The sequence below is a fragment of the Fundulus heteroclitus genome, chromosome 1, assembly GCF_011125445.2.
Source record: "Fundulus heteroclitus isolate FHET01 chromosome 1, MU-UCD_Fhet_4.1, whole genome shotgun sequence".
Classification (NCBI taxonomy): Eukaryota; Metazoa; Chordata; class Actinopteri; order Cyprinodontiformes; family Fundulidae; genus Fundulus; species Fundulus heteroclitus.
Genome location: NC_046361.1, coordinates 8138122 through 8158406, shown reverse-complemented (window position 1 = coordinate 8158406; position 20285 = coordinate 8138122). Strand labels below are relative to the sequence as shown.

At 37.6% G+C, this 20285-nt stretch overlaps 1 protein-coding gene across 2 annotated transcripts; it reads left to right on the top strand.

Annotated features, from left to right (window-relative positions):
* The first annotated feature begins 281 nt into the window (after nucleotides 1–281).
* Nucleotides 282–18833, top strand: chrna4b (cholinergic receptor, nicotinic, alpha 4b). 2 transcript variants are annotated; one of them, XR_004927622.1, is made up of 7 exons: nucleotides 282–678; nucleotides 6665–6816; nucleotides 9366–9410; nucleotides 9500–9609; nucleotides 10729–12157; nucleotides 18209–18387; nucleotides 18478–18833. XR_004927622.1 is itself a non-coding variant. In XM_012862020.3 (6 exons), the coding sequence occupies exons 1-6, from the start codon at nucleotides 627–629 to the stop codon at nucleotides 18332–18334; spliced, it is 1914 nt and encodes a 637-aa protein (XP_012717474.2). In that variant the 5' UTR covers nucleotides 282–626; the 3' UTR covers nucleotides 18335–18833. The 2 variants fall into 2 exon arrangements, 1 of the variants encoding a protein (XP_012717474.2); XM_012862020.3 differs by having other exon boundaries at nucleotides 18209–18833.
* The last annotated feature ends 1452 nt before the right edge of the window (nucleotides 18834–20285 follow it).

Genomic DNA, 20285 nt, shown 5'->3' with positions numbered 1-20285 from the left:
CTCACATACGCTGTATATACTCATTAGAGGATCTCCGTTTGGTTCTCTTGTCCTTCGCATGCATGCAGTGGCTGTCAAAAAAGTTTTTGTTTTAATTAGGGAAAAAAAAGAAAAGAAAAGAAAAGAAAAAGGAGCAGGAGTGGGAGGGAAACAGAATGCAAGGGATAGACGAAGGTGTGTTTTTCTATGAGTAATAGAGAGAGAGAGGGAGACGAAGTGAGGAGGCGGGGAGATGAGAAGTGAGGGAGGGAGTGATGTAGAAAGGCAGGGTGGGGAAGAGAAGGATGAGCTACACTTGGGTGAAGGACTCGGGACGAATGAGGAGGGACTTTTAAGAGTTGGATCAGAGAAGCTACTTTTCCTGAATGTGGTCCTTTGATTCTTCTCTAAATATTAGAATTGTAGTGATGGATAGACGGAACCTGCAGGAAAACCGGACATTCAGCTCACACACACTGACATGACGATGATTTCTATCTGGCTGTTTAAGCTGCTCTGAGAAGAGCTGCTGCTGTATGACAGAGCTTGTAGGTTTGGTCACTTCCAGGATGACTGACTGGCAGGACTAAAATCCAGAAGAAGTTGGGGGAAGTTCACTCACAAGGTTGGAAACTGCTGAAGCCACGATGGAAATTCACACGTGCCTGTACTTTGTTTTCATTGCTATAACTCCAAGAGGTAAGATATTAAATTTCCTCAGCTGTGTCATCTTTGATTTCCTTTAGCAATTTAAATAGCTTTCCAAAAAATATTGGATGTGAAGAGAGGAGAAAAGACAGAGAGAAAAAAAGGAGCTAAAAAAATTATCTTTGTATCACATCACACATCACATTGTATCACATAATAACTTCTTTCACGTAATAACTATGCCCTTAGTTCTGCATGGCATTGTATCATGTATTCACTTCTTATGGTTTTATTGAACGATTATTACATAGTACATAATGTGTGATATTGCATTTTATGACATTATATATTGCATCGAATTATGTGTCAATATATTACTTTATATTGCCTTGTATCATAACACAATCCCTTTACATCAGGAAACAGTTCATGATATTGCATCACATTATTTCACATTGTATCACATTGCATTTTCATATCACATAATATCAAAATTGTTTCATACCAAGCTGTTTCATATGAAATTGTATAACATTAGTAATGTGCCATATCAACACAATCACATTTGTTGTATCATATCACATCATCTTGGTTTGTATCATGGTGATTCACTTCATATGATATTATATTTTGTTACATCACATCATATTACATTATACTACATTGTATCACAGCATATCACATGTGTACAATGTCGTATCACATCATATCGAGTTGTATCATTTTGTATCATATTGCATTATATTGCACTTATGTCTTATAACATACAGCATTGTATCATATTATATCACTTTTTATCATAAATTACATTATACTGTATCATGTCCCATACATACAACGGGGAATTTAGCTTATCACATTGGTTTTTATTATTGCAAATCATTGCATCACATCGTATTGTATGCATTGCATAATTTTACATCATATTGTATTATATCACATTGTATAATTTCATACATTGTGATTAGTCACAGCATATACCACTACATGTGACATTGTACTAGAGCATGTAATATTCATATATACGTCATATTACATTGTATCTGTCAAGATCCTTAGGTGTAAAATTTTTGGGTTTCTATTTTGTCTCTGTTTTCTTCATTTTCTTGTTGTTGGTGTTTTTTAAGGTGTAGCCATTTTGGTTCATTCCCCTCTGTTTGGCTTCTTAGTTTGTACATTGGGTATTATATTCTGTCAGATCTCTGTTAGCTTTTCACCTTGGTTTGATGGTGTCTTTGTTTCCCTGTTCAGCTACATTAGTGAAAGTCAAATGTTTTGCCAAACATGACATCCATCCATCCATCCATCCATCCATCCATCCATCCATCCATCCATCCATCCATCCATCCATCCATCCATCCATCCATCCATTCACGCACACACTCACACAGTATCACAGCATACACAGGATTGAAATTACATTACTCTCGAAACCCTTGGTGGAATCAATATCAAAAACACATTATTCGTACAATAGAGATATATGTAAAATTAATCAAATGTGTGTGCCAAATATTAATATCAGCAGTCCCCCTTCATCTGTGTTCCTGCGCTCCTTCTGCTTTAACTGCTTCATCTTATCTCCTGATTGTATTACTCACCTGCATTCAGTGTCATTCTCCACTTGTCCCTCAGTATATATGCTCACATTCTCATTTTTAGTTTAGTTCTCATGTTGGATTCATCTGTTGTAGTGCCTGATGTTCTGTTTCTTCATCATTCCACCAATTTGTGTATCAATGCTTAATGTCCTGTTCTCCTCAGGCTTCACTGGGTTTTTGTATTTTACTATTAAATCCTTTTTGTCACTGCTGCTCCCTAGTCCCTTTCTGCAATTTGGCCCTCTTTCAACCTCAAAACTCATAACATTATCACATTGTATCATAGTGTATTTTAATCACAATGAATCACTTCATATAACATTGTATCTCATCACATTACTGTATCATATTGTATCACACAATGTTACATTGTGTATCATATCAAATCATTGTATTGTATCACATTGTATAAAACTGTATGGCATTGTCAAATTTTTTTTTAAAGAATTGTATCAAATCGGAGAGCTTTATATCATAATGCATTACATTGTATCGGAATTGTATAATCGTTTTTTTATGTTAAGATCAGGGCCAAAATGCAGACAGGAACTTGGGATGAGCATGTTGGTGGTTTAATAACAGAAACAGAAAACATATCCATCTGGCACAAGGAAAACAGTAAAATGAGAATGGGAGGAACCAGCAAAGAACAATTAAAAACCAGTGAGCTTATATACTGATGGAGGAGTTGAGAATGGCATTGGATCCAGGTGAGCTACTCATGTGGATGTGGAACAGCTACTAATAAATTAGTAGGAAATTAACGTAATTAAATGCACCAATATGGAAACTATTTTGTAACAGTAATGAACACAGAGAAATTAACTGAATATGGTAAGACTTTTTAAACAATACTACAGAACTCAAGAGTGATCAAAATCCAAACACATATGAAAACCAAAACCAAATAACCCTAACCAAACACTCAAGGATCATAACATTTATCACATTGCATTGAATCCTATCAGTGTATTCAATTGTATTGTATTGTTTTGCCTTATTGTGTTGTATTCTATAACTTTGTGTAACATTGTATTATCTCATATCCCAAAAAATCATATTTTTTACCATATTTATGGAACTTAAATTAATCATGTAACTTGTCATAATCATTCATCTCATTGCTTTGGATCACACTCATATGTGTGTTCTTGTTCTTTCAGCTGACAAAAAAAATATGTTTTGCTCATTTTACTACTAAAGTGAGGACTTTGATGTAAAGTGAGGACCGAAAAAAGGTCTAGGGGTTAGGGTTAGGACTAAGGTGTCAATTAGGTTTAGGTTAAGGTTATGGTTAGGGTATAGAAAGACTTGAAGAGACAGACAGACAGACAGACAGACAGATAGACAGATAGATAGATAGATAGATAGATAGATAGATAGATAGATAGATAGATAGATAGATAGATAGATAGATAGATAGATAGATAGATAGATAGATAGATAGATAGATAGATAGATAGATAGATAGATAGATACATACATAGATACATACATAGATACATACATAGATAGAGAGATAAAAAGGCAGCAGAGGAACTTGACTTTCTGAAAACTAAAATAAGGTTTGGCTCTTCTTCTAATCTTAGCCATGTTTGTACACTCAAGACTGTACAATGAGAAGAAAGGGTTTTATTGCTGAAGGCTAAATTCACAAAAGGAGTTACAATTTCTGTGGGTTCCATAGTTTTGTTTTTTTAATAAATAAGAGCAGACACTTTTGCTAAAGCTTTGGAGTCTGATTATATATATATATATATATATATATATATATATATATATATATATATATATATATATATATATATATATATATATATATATCCATCCATCCATTTTCCAAACCGCTTAATCCCTCATGGGGTCGCGGGGTTGCTGGGAGTTTTGCTGTTGGTGGCATGATGGACTGAGAGAATGCAGATTTACAGAATGTCACAGCAAACAAATCTTGATCAGTCACACACTGTGAGGACACACAAGGAGTTCCCTTATCTGATCCTATTAGCTGCAAGGCAGCTTCAGAGTTATCTGGGACATCATTTATTTCATAACTACATCAACGCACATTTCTCTGACCCTGCACGAATAAAGAAAAAAATTACAAACATCAGTTTTTCATCAGCAATGTTAACATGTCCAAACATTTCAAGGTTATCAGGTGTCTAGACGTCAAACAGACTCAGGTTCAAATAGCAATAGAAGAGCTGGGGTGGAGGGGTGTGAGGAAAGGCATATCAATTTAATAAGATATTGATCCAAATCCTTTCAAAATGGTAGAAGCCAGTTTTCAGTCAGCCAAAGGACAGTCCATCTGTTTTGATTGAGTGGGCAGCAGACGTGAGCAGGGCATTATGAAGACAACACCTGTGTCACAATTCTGAAGAATTGAGTTAATATAGCAAAACATCTTCATAGATGATGTTCACACAGGAGCATGCATTAAAGAATGTCAAAAAAAAATCACAAAACAAAACAACATTTTTCCAGTTAAAACAACCACTGTAAACTATCCAAACCACTTCACGTTTTCCTCATTGGAAAAACACAAAATATCATAACGATGACAAGAAAACATATCTTCAGCCGATTTTATAAACTTGCCTTTAACTCTGACACCCAAAATCAAGCTCAGGTGCATCTGATTTCCACTGAACATTTGTCAAATATCTGTGACCGAACAGGATTTGGAATGATTTGCACTGGTCTATATAAGGTCTTACTGTTGACATGCTCATATGAGAGCACAGATCAAGCAATTAACTCAAATAACTTGTCGTCAGACCTCTTAGACATACCCAACTTGTGTAGAAGGACAAATCTATGGGTAAAAAATCCCCCACAAACAATAAAAGCAAACAAGCAAGCAAAAAAAAAAAAAAACGCAACATTGAACATCCCAAAAAACCTCTGTGTTCTCCATTTTTTTTTAGAAATGAGTCGAAACTGGAATCCCTAGAACCCTTTCCCAGACTGAAATGAGTAATCCTTGTGAAAAGCTGCTGGTCAGAGAGGTAACCAAGAACCCAGTGGTAATGAAGGCGGAGCTCAAACGGTTCCTTCTGAAGACAGGAGAACCATCCAGATGGTCGACCATTTACCATTGATTACATATTCTGAGAATCTGGTCTTCATGGTGACCTGATTGAAGCCCACTCCCCACTAACAGGCATGTAGCAGCCCACTTGAATTTAGCCAACAAAGGACTTTTGGCTAAATTCAATTCTCTTAGTCTTAATTAAACTAAGATTAAACCTTTTCACCGCTCAGCAGTATAATGCTGTGGAGATTTTCTCTAGCAGTAACTGGGCGCACTTAGATGAGATGAGATGACACGGAAAACAGATTCTTCGACTAAACCTTCTCCAGAGTGCTCTGGACCTCAGACAAGGAAAACAAGTTGTCTCCCAACACGACAAAGACCAGAAAGCACAAAGCCAAGGAACCGTCTGTGAATGTCCTTGAGTAGTCCAACCAGAACCCAGAATTCAATTCAATTCACAATCAGAAGACAACACACAAAAAACAAGTATGCCATGTTTATAGTAACATATCCAAGACAAATGAAGGCTGCCATTGCTGTGAAGGTGCTTAAAAATTAAGCCAGATGTTTGGATACTTTGGAAACATGTGATTTTCAAGCTTCTGGCATAGAAAGAATTGCAAGTCTTTTTAAAAGGTTGTTTTTGCAATGTCATTATGAGGTGCAGTGTGTAGATCAATGAGGACAAAATGCTCAGATTTAATTAGAAATGCATCTTTAGTGTATCAAAGTGTGAGAAAAGCAAAAGGGTGTAAATACCTTTTGGTGCCATTGTCTTTTTTCCTTCATGTACAACTGTGTGACTAAACTCACAATTAGGGAGAGAAAAATCTCTCTGAGCTCCATACATATGATATTTTGGACAATAAGTTCAAATCAGGAAAGACAAGACATTGAAAAATGTAATTTGGTCAAACATAATGAAATAGCAGTAGCTCCAAAAAAATAATCAAATAACATCCAATGAAAATCAAATCAAGCATATTCGAATGGGGGTGGAGGAAGAGGGACACCAGGAGACATCTCGACTGAAACACTTCAGATTCATCCTTCCACTTTCTTTTTTCCTGTTCCTCTACTGCCCCACCTCCCTCTGGCTCATCTTTCAAATACTGTCTCATGTAACCATACGCCACCTGTATAATAGAGGTCACCCTACTTTCACATTACACTCTGTATTCTTTAGTTAGAGCCACATCAGCTAAATTCACAGAGGATGAATGCATTGTAAAGGGAAGCAATATGCATTTGAATCGATGTGGGATGAGTCTTTTTCAAGCATGAATATAAAAACAGAAGGACAATGCAAGCTAGGCTCCTTGCGAAATTTGCTCATGTATAGTAAAAAGCCAAAGCACTCTTTATTGATTTTTAATATCTTCTTCCCTTCCCTCAGTGTGTTCCCAGGTTGGACCTCGTGCCCATGCTGAAGAGAGGCTCCTCCAGAATCTGTTTGCGCATTACAATAAGCTCTCCCGACCTGTGCAAAACACTTCAGACACAGTGCTGGTCCACTTTGGGCTGTCTATTGCCCAGCTAATTGATGTGGTGAGTGAAATCTCACAGCCTTACTAAGCTTCATTAGTAAACAGTAAAAAAAAGTCTTAATTAAAGTCAAGCTGATGTTAGATTTCTTTGATTTTGTGTGTGTGCACACTTTCTCTGCGTTGGATGTTCTGTTTATTTAGCCTTAAAGTTTAAAAAAGATGCAATTTATATATTGTTTTTGTTGCTTCTTTATGGAATGTATATTATTTTGTTATCATTTCAGTGCAGTCAGCGTTGATCTACTACTTAAACTGTTTTATTGTTCTACTTTACACATTTCTAGTCCTTTTAAACTTTATCTCATTGCAACAACTAACCTTGCTGCATTTTACTGTCGGATCTCGGGCCTTTTCGTCTAGTGTTGTGTGGTAGACCAACACAAAGTAGTAGTGCCGAGTTGGGACATGAAAAGAAAAGGATATTTGGTTTTAATTTTTCTTACCAATGAAAACCAGAAAGATGTTGCATGAATTTTTGTTAACCTCCCCCCAATTCAACACTATGTGGAACCATCCTTTGCAGCAATTACATCTGCAAATCTTTTGGGGGCATTTCTAGCATCTTTTCAGTTGGATTTCGCTCTGGACTTTAAGTCAAAGTCATTCTAACATGAATATGCCCTAAACTAAACCAAGGGTCACCAACCTTTTTGAAACTGAGAGCTACTACATTGGTACTGTGTCATACGAAGGGCTACCAGTACTGACATTTGAACTTGAAGAGGCAGAGCTCATCTTAACTTTACATGAAATAAACATATTTGTATGCTTTTTTTTTTAGATAGTGTAATTTATAAAATATTTAAATGCAAGTGTGATTACAAAGGAAGAGCAACGACATAAAATAACATTTTAAATGCAGCTCACTGGATGGTTGTGCTATTTTTAGAATAGCCTTGAGGGCACCACATGTGGTCGTTTAGGGGCGACCTGGTGCCCACAAGCAACTTGTTGGTGACTCCTGATCTAAACCGTTCCATTGCAGCTCTAGTTGTATAATCAGGGTCATTGTTCTGCTACAAAGTGGTTCTCCATTCTCATGTTTTTGTGGCCTCTAATAAATTTTCTTCCAGATTTTTGTTAGCTTCATTAGGTTTCCCGTTAATTTTGATAATCTTCCAGTGGTGATGTTATTTGACTGCAACACTTTCTTTCACATGTTTGCTTTGTCCCTTACATGACATGTGGGAAACTTCAAACAGGCAGCATTGCCTTTTATTTTTCCTTCAACAATGACTTTCTTTGTGCCACTTTTCTATGACAAACAGATTTGTGGCACGCACAATTAATAATTGTCCTTTTGACAGACTTTTCTACTGGAGCTATGGATCCCTGCAGCTCCTCCAGAGTTACCACAGGCCTCTTGGCTTTTTCTCATTGGTCACAAGTCTGTTGGTCTGTTTGTTCTCTAATTTTCCCCAACAAACCTCTGAGGTACACAGATCAGCTGTTTGCATGGTGAGATTAAATTACGTATAGGTGGACTTTTGGGGAATTGGAGTAGATGAGCTAAATGTGAATACGAGCAACATTTTTCTGGGGAGGTGGTGTAAAATACACTTTTCATCATTCTTCCACTTCTCAGCCTGTCTTGGTCTATCGTATAAAATAAAGAAAAATCCATACAAGAGGTTGATATATCATGACAAAATGTGCAGCTTCAACGTAACAGACAAATTTTAGCACTGGCTAACTGTGTAAAACACATTCGAAAGCTCCATTGCTAATTAGCAGATTAGCTTCTTCAATAAATCAAACTGCATGTTGGAGAGGGTTATGGTTTGTTATTATATTCTCTTGCAGCATTAATGTCTCTCTTCAGTTGCGCTCCTTCTGTTTATCCAGATTCATTATGACCAGCGCAAACCTTCATCAAGCAAGTAAAACACATTTTGAGACAGATCACTTATCTGCGGAAATGAAACCGCGGCAAAAGAGGTTCTATTATTTTCCCTCAAATTAAATCCAGTCGTCAGATATGCTAACGCATGCTGTAAATATTCATAGCTGTCATCCAAACAGATATCCAGTCACACTACATCTTGCCAGAACATCTTTGTGCATGATTTCATTTCGTAGTTTCCAACAAACGCATGTGTATTTTTCATATTCATGTAATACAGTTTTATATATCCACAGAAACTTAGCTGAAGGACCTTATAGATTGTGCAGCCTGCCTCACTTTGGGGACAATTTCCCTTTTTTTTTTTTTTGACATTCGGGTAGTTGACAGCGCTTGCTCAACATGCCTGGTTGTGAGTGTCAACTCCAGCTGAAGTTGTCTTTTCCTGTAGAGTCTATTCGCTGACTGCCACATCTTAGATGCTGTTGAGGAGGAGCTGGAGAAAGCAGCTTGCCAGAAAAGTAACAGGGCGCTACTGCAGGAAGCTGATGTGTTATTTTCTCAGAGTTTTGCACAATGAACCTCTAGAACTCCATACTCTCCATACTGATAATAAATATCTCTAATAAATTTCTTCCATTTTTCATTCCAGCAATGAATTTAGAAATGTGTTTAATGCTACAATATTTGCTTTTTCCCTGTTAAAGGATGAGAAGAACCAGATGATGACAACAAATGTCTGGGTTAAGCAGGTAAGAGATCATGAGAGGCAAAACCAATGCTAACGATGCATTCTGATACAAAGCCGCAATACATGAATTTAGCTTATGTTTTCCTGCAGGAATGGAACGACTACAAACTGCGTTGGAACCCAGAGGAATATGAAAACGTCACTTCAATACGTATACCCTCAGAGATCATCTGGAGACCTGATATTGTCCTCTACAACAAGTAAGGAATGGTTTCAATACATTAAACTGAATGACTTCCACCCCTCCCCCTCTGTGGCTCATAATTTTCACCATTTTCCAAATCATATGTCAAGTCACTTCCAGAGTTTGATGACTTAATTTCAACAGTTGCCGTGACTGGAGGGAAAACATGATGAATCTGTTTTATTGTCGTCTGCCTGTTTCAAAATGTAATTAGGCTAAAATTAATGTGAACCAGGTCAGCCTTAATGGAACAGCTTACAAAGAAATGTCCAAATCACAGAAAGTAATACATGCTGTTAGGAGAAAAGGATGAACTATAATTGGCTGTGTTTAAAAGGGTAGCAGAGCTAGTGCTGTAAAATATGTTCATTTTCCTTGAAATCAGGGAGGTTAACCATATTTTAAAAACTGCATCAGGAACAAAAAAAAAAAAATTAGCTGTTATTCATAAATATGGTGCTCAGGTGTGTGAGGGGAAACCTGCAATGAAATGAAAGCTTTAGTGTCCACAAAGAGATTAGCCAAATAAACTACAAGGAGATAATTAAGAGAAAGCCGGTTTGAGCAGCTGTTGCTCCGACAGATCAAAGGGACAGAGAAAAACTCTTTCATCATAGCTGGCATGAAAACAGACGTTTAAAATTATTTTATGATATTTTTTGTTGCATTTAGCTGAGTATACATATTAAACAGCACAATTTACATTGTAAAACAAAAGAAAATTTTAGGTCATATCCATAATAATTTGAATAAATGCTATTTAACTATTTTTGTCAGTAACTCAGTGATACCTGGAATGTCAATATCTCATTTGATTTATTCCAACACTTATGTATTTCCATTTCCAATTACAGGATTTAAATTAACAAATTTAAATGAACAACAATCAATAAACTATTTTGCCATTATATGGAAATTTTACTAATTATTTCTACATTTCAAATGCAATAGGTGTAGCTATTTCCATGATACTTTTTTTTTTTATCTAGGACAGAAGTGGTTGAGAGCTTGTGACACCTTGACCAATCCAAATATGTCTTCGTCAAATCTTTCAGAGATTTCATCCTTAAAACAAAACTTCTAACTGTGGCAAAAATGTGAACTAAGGTCTTCTTTTATGCCCTTCTCCTTTTAGTGCGGATGGCGACTTTGCTGTAACTCACCTCACGAAAGCCCACCTGTTCTATGACGGTCACATAAAGTGGACACCTCCCGCCATTTATAAGTCATCGTGCAGCATAGACGTCACGTTTTTTCCTTTCGACCAGCAGAGCTGCAAGATGAAGTTTGGCTCCTGGACCTACGATCGCGCCAAGATCGATCTGATCAGCATGGCCAGTGATGTGGACCAGATGGACTACTGGGAGAGCGGCGAGTGGGTCATTGTTAATGCAGTGGGCAAGTACAACACCAAAAAATATGAGTGTTGTGCAGAGATCTACGCGGATATCACTTACTACTTCATCATTCGGAGGCTCCCCTTGTTCTACACCATTAACCTGATTATCCCCTGCTTGCTTATCTCCTGTTTGACGGTTCTGGTCTTTTATTTGCCATCCCAGTGTGGAGAGAAGATCACCTTGTGTATTTCAGTTCTTCTGTCCCTTACCGTGTTTCTCCTGCTGATCACTGAGATTATCCCATCTACGTCACTGGTGATCCCCCTTATCGGTGAATACCTGCTGTTCACCATGGTCTTTGTCACGCTCTCCATTATAATCACAGTCTTTGTGTTAAATGTCCATCACCGTTCGCCAAAAACTCACGGCATGCCCCAGTGGGTGCGCAGGGTTTTCCTGGACTTGGTGCCTCGAGTGCTCTTCATGAAACGTCCACCTGGTACAGCAAAGCAGCACTGCAAGAAGCTCATCGAGATGATGCACCGCCCGACCGTGATTTCCACGACAAACAACTCGCAGGCTTTTTGGATCGGACTGGACACGGAGCTCAGACAGATGGCACAGGCGGATAACGCACCCCCAAAAACTCAAGCTGACAGTCCGAGAATCCTCGTCTGCTCGCCGTCTCCACCCTCTTCCCCTCAAGATGACGCGAGAAAAGATCATCCATTGAATGCCAGCATTTTCCATCGATCCGCCTCTGTCAAATACTCGGTCCTCACAGAAAAGCATTCCCTGCGCGGACACAACTCTGCAACCATGTGCGCTTCTCAGTTATCTTTGCCTCCAACTTTGATTCCGGACTCACTTCACAGCTTGTCTGGTGAACAGCCAAGTACTCTGGCATTAAATGGCCGCTCTCAAAGTGCAGAGCAAATGTGCAACCAACACAAGCAGGTTCCTCTGAGACATGAACATCTCTGTCGCTCACACAGCATTCAGTACTGCTGTCTGCACAATGATGGTGCATTGGGGACACCGAGACACGTGAAAGAAATGGTCTCTAAAGAGCACTTGACCAACACCCCAGCAGCAGTGTCCACCAAAGAAGCAAGCACCCAACAAGATACTCAGATTCCAACAATTTCCCCAGCTATGCAACGAGCCATAGAGGGAGTTCAGTACATCGCAGATCACCTCAAGGCAGAGGATGCAGACTTCTCAGTAAGTTATAAGAATTAACTCTTTCCTAGGAAGCCTTACTGATAAAGCAGGAAGTTAATACACACAAAGATATTGTAATGTTGAACTGGCATGGGACCTGAAGTGCATCAAGTAAACAAAACGTAGTCAGACATGTCAAATATAGATAGTTCTGCCAGAAAGTGTTAAACCATTAGTCATTTTTCCTTACATGCCTATTCTAAGGATCCAGGCCTATTTGTAATCTTTCAAAAGTGGTACTGATAATGGCATACGGAAGGTAATTTGTGCAGAGTGTGCTAAAGAATAGAAGGAAGGCTGAAAGGTGAAGGACAAAGGTGTGTGAGTACCAACAAAATACTCTACCACAGACAATGTCTTTAAGTCTTTCATGTAAGAAACGGGAAAAAAACAGCAATGCTTTAACTCAAGGGACAGAGAGATCCATTATCCTTCAGTTGATCATCTACTCTATGCCAAGCTTTCTGCTGATTGCCCTTAGGGAATCACCTTGTTGGTATGTTTTATGGATTTAACTAAAGAAATGGGAACAAAATGCGTCCTGGTGGCAAGCTGCTAAAACATAGTGCTTAAAGAACTCATTTGAAATTGGTTCTGTGTCAAACATGCTGTTCTGGGTCAACATAACACTAGTCCATCTCCTGTGTTTAAAGAGTTTTATATCTACAGATTCATAGGTTGAAGTGAAGTGGCTTGCATGCAGAACAAACATTCCTTCAAGTATCCGGCAGTGGAACAAGAGAGAGAAAGAAAGATTTTCCGACACCCCATTACTAATTACCAAAAAGCTGGCAAAGAAAAACATTGAAGGGTATAAACTGATTAAAGAAGTACGGCAGCTCAATTAGACTGAAGACATAAAAAGATCCTTTTCAAAGACTGTCTTTCTATTTCTTTCTCCTTCAAAAGATTCTAAACTAATGTGTGGTTAAAGCAAAAGGTTATGCTTTTTGCTTTTCACACCCGAAATGAGATATGTCTGAGTACACTGTCATCTACGAAAGGTGGAAAGATCTCCAGTCTCCTGCCTACAAGACAAAGTGAAAAATGTCTGGCTGAACCTGCTTATAAACAAAGTAAGAAATGTTCTACTAAAATTAAAGACACACCACTATGTTCCAACACAGTGTCTTTCTGCATGCTATGCCTGAGTCCAAAGAAATGTCCATTACACAAGAGACTGCAGCTCCATAGTCCAACATTATCTTTATCTCCTTCCTCCTGTGTCCTTTATAAAGCCACTTCTTGGAAGTATTTCCACCTATGAGGATACATCATGCCATTTGCAGCTTTTTCCGATGTTGCTTGATTCTTCAGAGATCACTTTAAAATTGTATCGTGTCTTGCTGCTGAATACCATGGTAACAAATCATCTCTCACCTTCCTATTTGGTATTCGTTGACAGTGGCCCAACAATATACACAAGCTTGCATTTCAAAACCAGCAAAAAAAAAAAAAAATCAGCATTAGGTGTAAAACTCCTTCATATTTTTGCATCAGATTAACTGCCATTTGAAATTGGTGTTATCTTATCGTTTGGTTTTACTCTTTTGAAAAAGGCTATAAAATACTTAAGATGCTAAATTGTTTACTACAATTTGCTGCATTTAAACACTAGTAGCAATATCACTCTTTGACGGAGCAACATATATCATGATGGCTATATTGGCAATTACAAAGCAGCCTCAGGAACACCAACAGTGAAAAGGACTGTACATTTCCCCTTCTGTAATTACTTATTTAAATGCTTGTCACTTTGCAAAAACAAACAAACAATGATCACATATAATTTTGAAGCTATTGCTTATAAGATTTCAACAACTTTTTTTTCTTAGCTTTATTGAGTAGCTAGCTGTGCTGCAGCGCTATTACTTGATTGTGCACAAACCAGAAGTACAAGGGAAGAGTTTATCAGGACATCCATCACTTAAATTCATCAAGGGATGGACAAATTTTCTTGTCCCTTCTTTGCGGCTCTAATTCATTTATGCATAGGCACCGGCTCATACTTTGTTAGAGGTAATAAATGCCATGTCAATGCTGAAAAACTGGTGGCTTTAAAGTACAGTAAAAGAACTCTTTACATTTCATAACATCTCACTTGGAAGTTGCACTTGGGACAGTGCAGTCCCTCCCATTTTAACTCCAACAGTCTCTTTTTTTTTTACAGTAACAGATAATTTGGCCCAACCACAGTTTCTGCAGGTCATCCTCAATCTCAATCTACTACTTGATCAGGTCACATAAGCAGACAGAGTCAATCGATAAATTAGAATAGCATTGAGAAGTCCATTTATTTTGGTAACTCCATTCATTAATTGACACCTTATGTAGAGCAATTACACGCAAGCCAGCGCTGTCACGCCTTTATTCCTGTTTATGATTTTCAAGCTTACAGCTAATGAAAGCGCAGCTCTTAAAATTAGAATATTACACCAGGACCAATAATAATAAAAAAACATTTAAATAATTTTCAATGAAAAGTATATTTAATACCTAATTAAATGTGAGACAAACAAGTCTCATTACAATGCATTTTCTAATTTGGTGAATATGACTGTATATTTAACAGGGCACAAAAAGTTCTGGTGCTTAATAAATCCAGGACGTATTGTTTTCATGGGTCACTGTTTAAGTCTCAGGGTAACATTAGCATGTATACTCTCGCTTTTGATATGTCTCGTTGATGATTTTGTTCTTAACCCATTTCAACATTTCAATGGCTTGTGGACAAGAACGTTATTTTCCAACTTCTGAAACGTCCTATTTTGCATCGAACATTGTACAACTTAATAAACGGTCTCTTTGACCTGTACTGAGAGGTGTGTTTGGATACCTGAGTGTAGCTGGCAGAGAAGAGATCATGTGGCACAGATAGACAGGAATCTGTTCAACTGTGAATAAAATTTTGATTCTGAGCAGAAAACCTAGATTCAATCAATAAAATAATGTGCAAAAATAATGTGTTTTCCAAGTCAGGCACATTGTTGCTAGGTGTGTGCCTAACGTAAACATTAACAGTGAACCAATAACAGTACAACAGGTACTGGGGAATGAGTTTTATCAGAAAATACCTATACTATCACTAAAATTAATCAATCAGAACCCTAAAGCAAATAAACTGGGGCATCCCTAGTTCCAGCTTTGTTATTTTGTTATTTGTTACTCTGTGAATTTGCATTTTTAAATTTTTTTGTCTGTGAGATTTCAATAATAACAATGAAAATTGTTCACCTGTGTCTAAGTATCCTTTAATAATAGGCATGGGTTTAGGAAATGTATGGCTGTTTGCATGCTTTAAAAAATTACTTGTTTTTAATTTTTGTTGTTGTTGTTGGTCTGTTTTATAGTGTGGTCTTCTTCTAATATGCCATCTATGTTATTTTAATAAGCAAGCCTAGTATTGATGGACATGCATAGACACTTGCAGTGCATCCGAAATTGTTCTCAGACTTTTTCATTTAACATATGTTATTGGACATTGATATTAATCTCATATCCCCTTGTATAATATTCACAGAAAGCCTCACACCTGAATTCCTAGTTTAAAAAAGTTTACTTTTTCACAGCACTTTCCAGCTTAGTTGCCCACATTCACTCTCTATTTAACGTTTCATAATTTATGAGCTTGTTTTCATATCTTAAAACTTTGGCCTCAATTTTTAAAGACATTAACACTCAAACTCAGATTACATCAAAGATACTAATAATAACTCTGGAGAACCCACAAAAACACAATAAAAATCAAGCATATTAAACACTTTGATATCTACTTTCATTTGATAAATCACACTTATGATGAAACTCATTTTGGAACAATAATGACAAAAACAAATATATGACAATAAGATAAGTCTTTCAATCAGAGTTTAGGCTTAAAGGGCTGGTTTAATAATTTGGTATGAGTTCTATAGAGGATATCTGTTAGTGTTGGAGGTGTGACAAGACTATAATCAACACTGAACATCACAAACTGTATTTAGAAGAAGCTGTAATTAGTGTAGGATGTTCTGGTCCAGGTTAATTAACCCATACATTGCAGCTTTTATGGTCACCTAATTCTAAGGTGGTCTTAATACCAAGAGGTATGAAAAACTGTCTTTAAATGTATTATTCTTAAATCTCCAGTTTGGTTTAAAAGAAATCTGTCCTGAACTGGAGAGTGCAGTCCACACCATAAAAAACTGTGAACTATATCTTTAGTTTACTTAGCTCGAAAGCAGATGCCAACTTTGATACCATTAGCAGCTGATTGTTATCCATTTGAATTGTTCTCACAGTCCTTTAAGTCATTGGTATCTTTTTCCTACTGAGTGCACAAAATGCTAACAGGTAAATCCTCAATGATTTTGTAACCAAGTGTTGTCATCCTGTCTGGCAAAGTCTTTTTAGTCAGCTCTGTCAACACAGCAGGGCACCTCAAGAACTATTCCCTTTCATACTTCAGAGTAAGAGTCTCAAACATAGGCACAACAGCACAATTTAAAGGACTCACCTTCTTATCGGGGTTCAGAGTAATAGCTTATACTCACATCAGCTAACAAACCCCATAATGACAGCAATTAGAAAGCTCTTTGTGAGACACACTTTTCTCTGGAGAAATATCATCCACTTATAATACTGCTAGCTCCAATACACTCCTGGTTATCAATCAGTACAGAAGTCTCAGATTAACTCTTAGTTTGGACAGTTGAGGTAACAGCTTCACAGGGCAGACACTAGATACAGTAGCAGCTCATGTGAACTGTAAAAAGTGATGCTTTACACTGCTTTATTTTACACATTTGTTTATTATTCAAAGTCACGGTGAGAAGAAAGCATACCCTCTTTGAATTCTAAGCATTGATGGTTTTTTTACATGAATATGTTTTTGGGCAATACTTCGTTTTCACATACTGTTACAGTTTGGGTTTATCTTTGTTTAGCACGCCATGACGTGGTGTAATCTGTGGAGTTGGGTTTTTACACTTAAAGTTTGATCTAAATAAAGGGAACCGCAACTTTTAAAGCAATCGTGGATGGGAGATTTAAAGTGTTACCTTTCTGATATCCAGCAGCAGCTAGCTGTACTGCAGTGCTAACACTAGTTTGCACGCAACGAACGAAACCAAGAGGAAATTGGGCTTGCCTTTCTTATTCTATTTATTGTTGTCACATAAAAAAAAATCTGATTTCAGTTGAGGTAACAACTTGTCAGAAAAGGGTAGGTTCCAAAGGGAAGTTGTTCTGCCACCTTTATACAACTTCACAAAAAATTATTTAGAAAACGAAATGCTCTCTATTTGCAAAAGAAAATATTTGCTGTCTATCTGAACATCCCAAAGCAAAGTTCTGACCTTCACTTGGATTATTCAGCTGGAATATGACCCAAAGCACACCAGCAAGTCTATTTTTAAATGGTTAAATAAAGAAAAATTGAAGTTTTGGATTCTCCTAAGCAAAGTTCATACTTTAATCCATGAAAGATCAAGAAAGATCAGTTTGGTTATATTTGTCTGAATGACATTTGTTTGATCTGAATAAATTACAATACCAAAGAAATCTGTAAGGGCATAAATACTTTTTCTTAACACTGGTGTATAACAAGTGTTAAGAAAAGTTCCACAAAAGTGGAAATTTAGCAATATAATTTGTTGCAAGAATCAGCAATGCAAGAATCAAAATACTCCCCTTTGTTGCAATTTTTTCTCACATCCAGTAGTCATCTGGGACGCACTGATGCCGATGTCTTGCTTCCCTAACAAAAAGCTGGAAATCAAATGCAGGAAGAACAGATGCCTGACAATGTGAAATGCAGAAATGTTACATTACACTTATGATCTATAGCCACAGGATGCCAGTCATCAAAACAGCAGGACATCTAGAATTTGACATTGAATATTTCACAGCGAAGATTGAATGACATTTAGAAGGAAGCAGCCTCGTGGTGAAAGAAAGCATTAACCATTCAAGGGAAATCAGTCAAAGGTGAAAACTGCCGGCTGTTAAATAGAAGAGTGGCGTGGTGTGAAATTTGAAATGTCTCTCTGTGCTTTTTGTCCTTTCTGCCAGGTGAAGGAGGACTGGAAGTATGTGGCAATGGTCATTGACAGGATATTCCTTTGGATGTTTGTGCTGGTGTGTATTCTGGGATCCGTGGGACTCTTTCTTCCTCCCTGGCTGGCAGGGATGATCTAGACGCTATGGTGTCGAGGAACATGAGAACTGACAGGAAGACGAGCTGTCACATTGTAAGAAAGAGGTTTATCATTAATCTTTTCATTTTCTGTTTAAAGGAACTCCATGTCACAGTCTTTGCTGCTATCCTTTGTTATCAAAAGGTTACCTGCAGAGAAACAAGATGAAATATCTATCATTGATCCTTGAGGGCACATCAATTCTTTATGAGGGCAAAAGGCCAACAACGAAAATACCCCTCAGTGCCTCTCCTTCTTGACACTCAAACTGTCCCTTTGTGATAAAATGTGTGAAAAATAGATTTGACTCGTTTTGAAATGCTGATACACCAGAAGACTCAAGAACCCGATTGCTATTTATAGGATCATCTGAGGTAGGATACGTGTTTGAGCATTTCTGCAATGCCAGTTTTGTTGTATATGGGATGTTTTAATGTTAACAATGAGCAGAAGTCATAAAATATTCCTGAGAGATCCATAAAGTCATGCTTCTGTGAAAACTTGTCAGAATTCTTTCTTGGGGGGATATTTTTTTTTGTGTCTGGCTTTTAGGTAAATGTCTCTGCAAACCAAATGTAAAATGGGCATCTTCAATCTCGCTAAGAATCCTTCCCTTTACTAATGGCCATTTACACAGATGAACATATAAACATCTATCCTGTTCCTTGATACATGTGCACATGAACATGCTCAACAACGTATTCACACCCTGTGACCCCCCCCCCTTTCTTTACAATACAACCACAATTTTCAATGTCTAACACAATCAATACAAAGTAAAAAAAAACAACACATGTTTTTTTTTACACTTTTCACAAATAAAAATAATAAAAGCTTGGCATGCATTTCCATTCAGCCTCCTAATGCATCAAAGGCAATTTGGTGCTACGATCTGTCATTTCTAGTCAACTTATGAGCAAATAAAGTCCAGCTGCCATGACTACATAACTCCCTCAACCTGCAAAGCTGGCTTGTCGCCACAGATGGGGCTGTGACAACCTTCACTGGCGAGTCAGTGGTACAACACAGGCATGTTGGTTGCTACCTCCCAGCCGCATCAGTCCGGTTGCAAAACACTCAGTGACAGCAAAACAGCTCCTTTAACCTGCTTTGAAGTGTTTTTTATAAAGGGGCAAGAAAAGCAGCCAAAAAAACACTGGCTACTATGGAGGAGCTGCAGAGACCTACAGCTCAGGCTGGAGGATCTGTCAGTGGGACAGCTGCCTGTTTCATACCCCACTAGTCCTAGCGCTAACTCAGCTGCAAAGTCTGCATGACAAAAGCTCCGTTTGCACATCAGGTGCTCTGATCAGATGAGACCAAAATCTAGCCATTGGCTTCCATGTGAAACGTCTTGTTGCGGGAAAGTGACACTGAACATAAGCCTTGATGCACAATCTCTATGGTGAAACATGGGGACGGCTCAGTTCTGCACACCTAGGCTCTCCTCTATATAATTCTCTGTTTGGTTTGCAAAAGACTCAGTTTAGCCTGAAGGTAACAAGACTGATCTGGTCCAAAGTTTGCCTCACGGAGTTAAAATTTAGGGCTTTATGCCCCTTTTTGCCCCAGCCATGGCAAGAATGACAATGAGGACTTTAAAGCACAAAACCACAGGTTTTTGACTGCAGTGAATTATTTTTATATATTGGATATTAGATAGTCCTGCGGTGCTGATTCAGCGGAGTGTTCTTGTGGTTAGATCCAGAGAGGAGAGCCAGACTGCCAGTGGTGAGCACAGCTAACCAAAAAGGTAGCTTCACAAACTTATATTCTGCAAACAAAAGTATGAGCTTCACTACCATTAAATCGTCGATAAATAAAGACATTTGAGTAAACTAAATCTAGCCACTAACCAATGCTGTCTGTCACATGTCTTCAGAAAAGAAAGCTGTTCTGGTTCAAGATAAATTACTTTTAAATTTTGAGAAGAATATTCCATCCAAAAATAA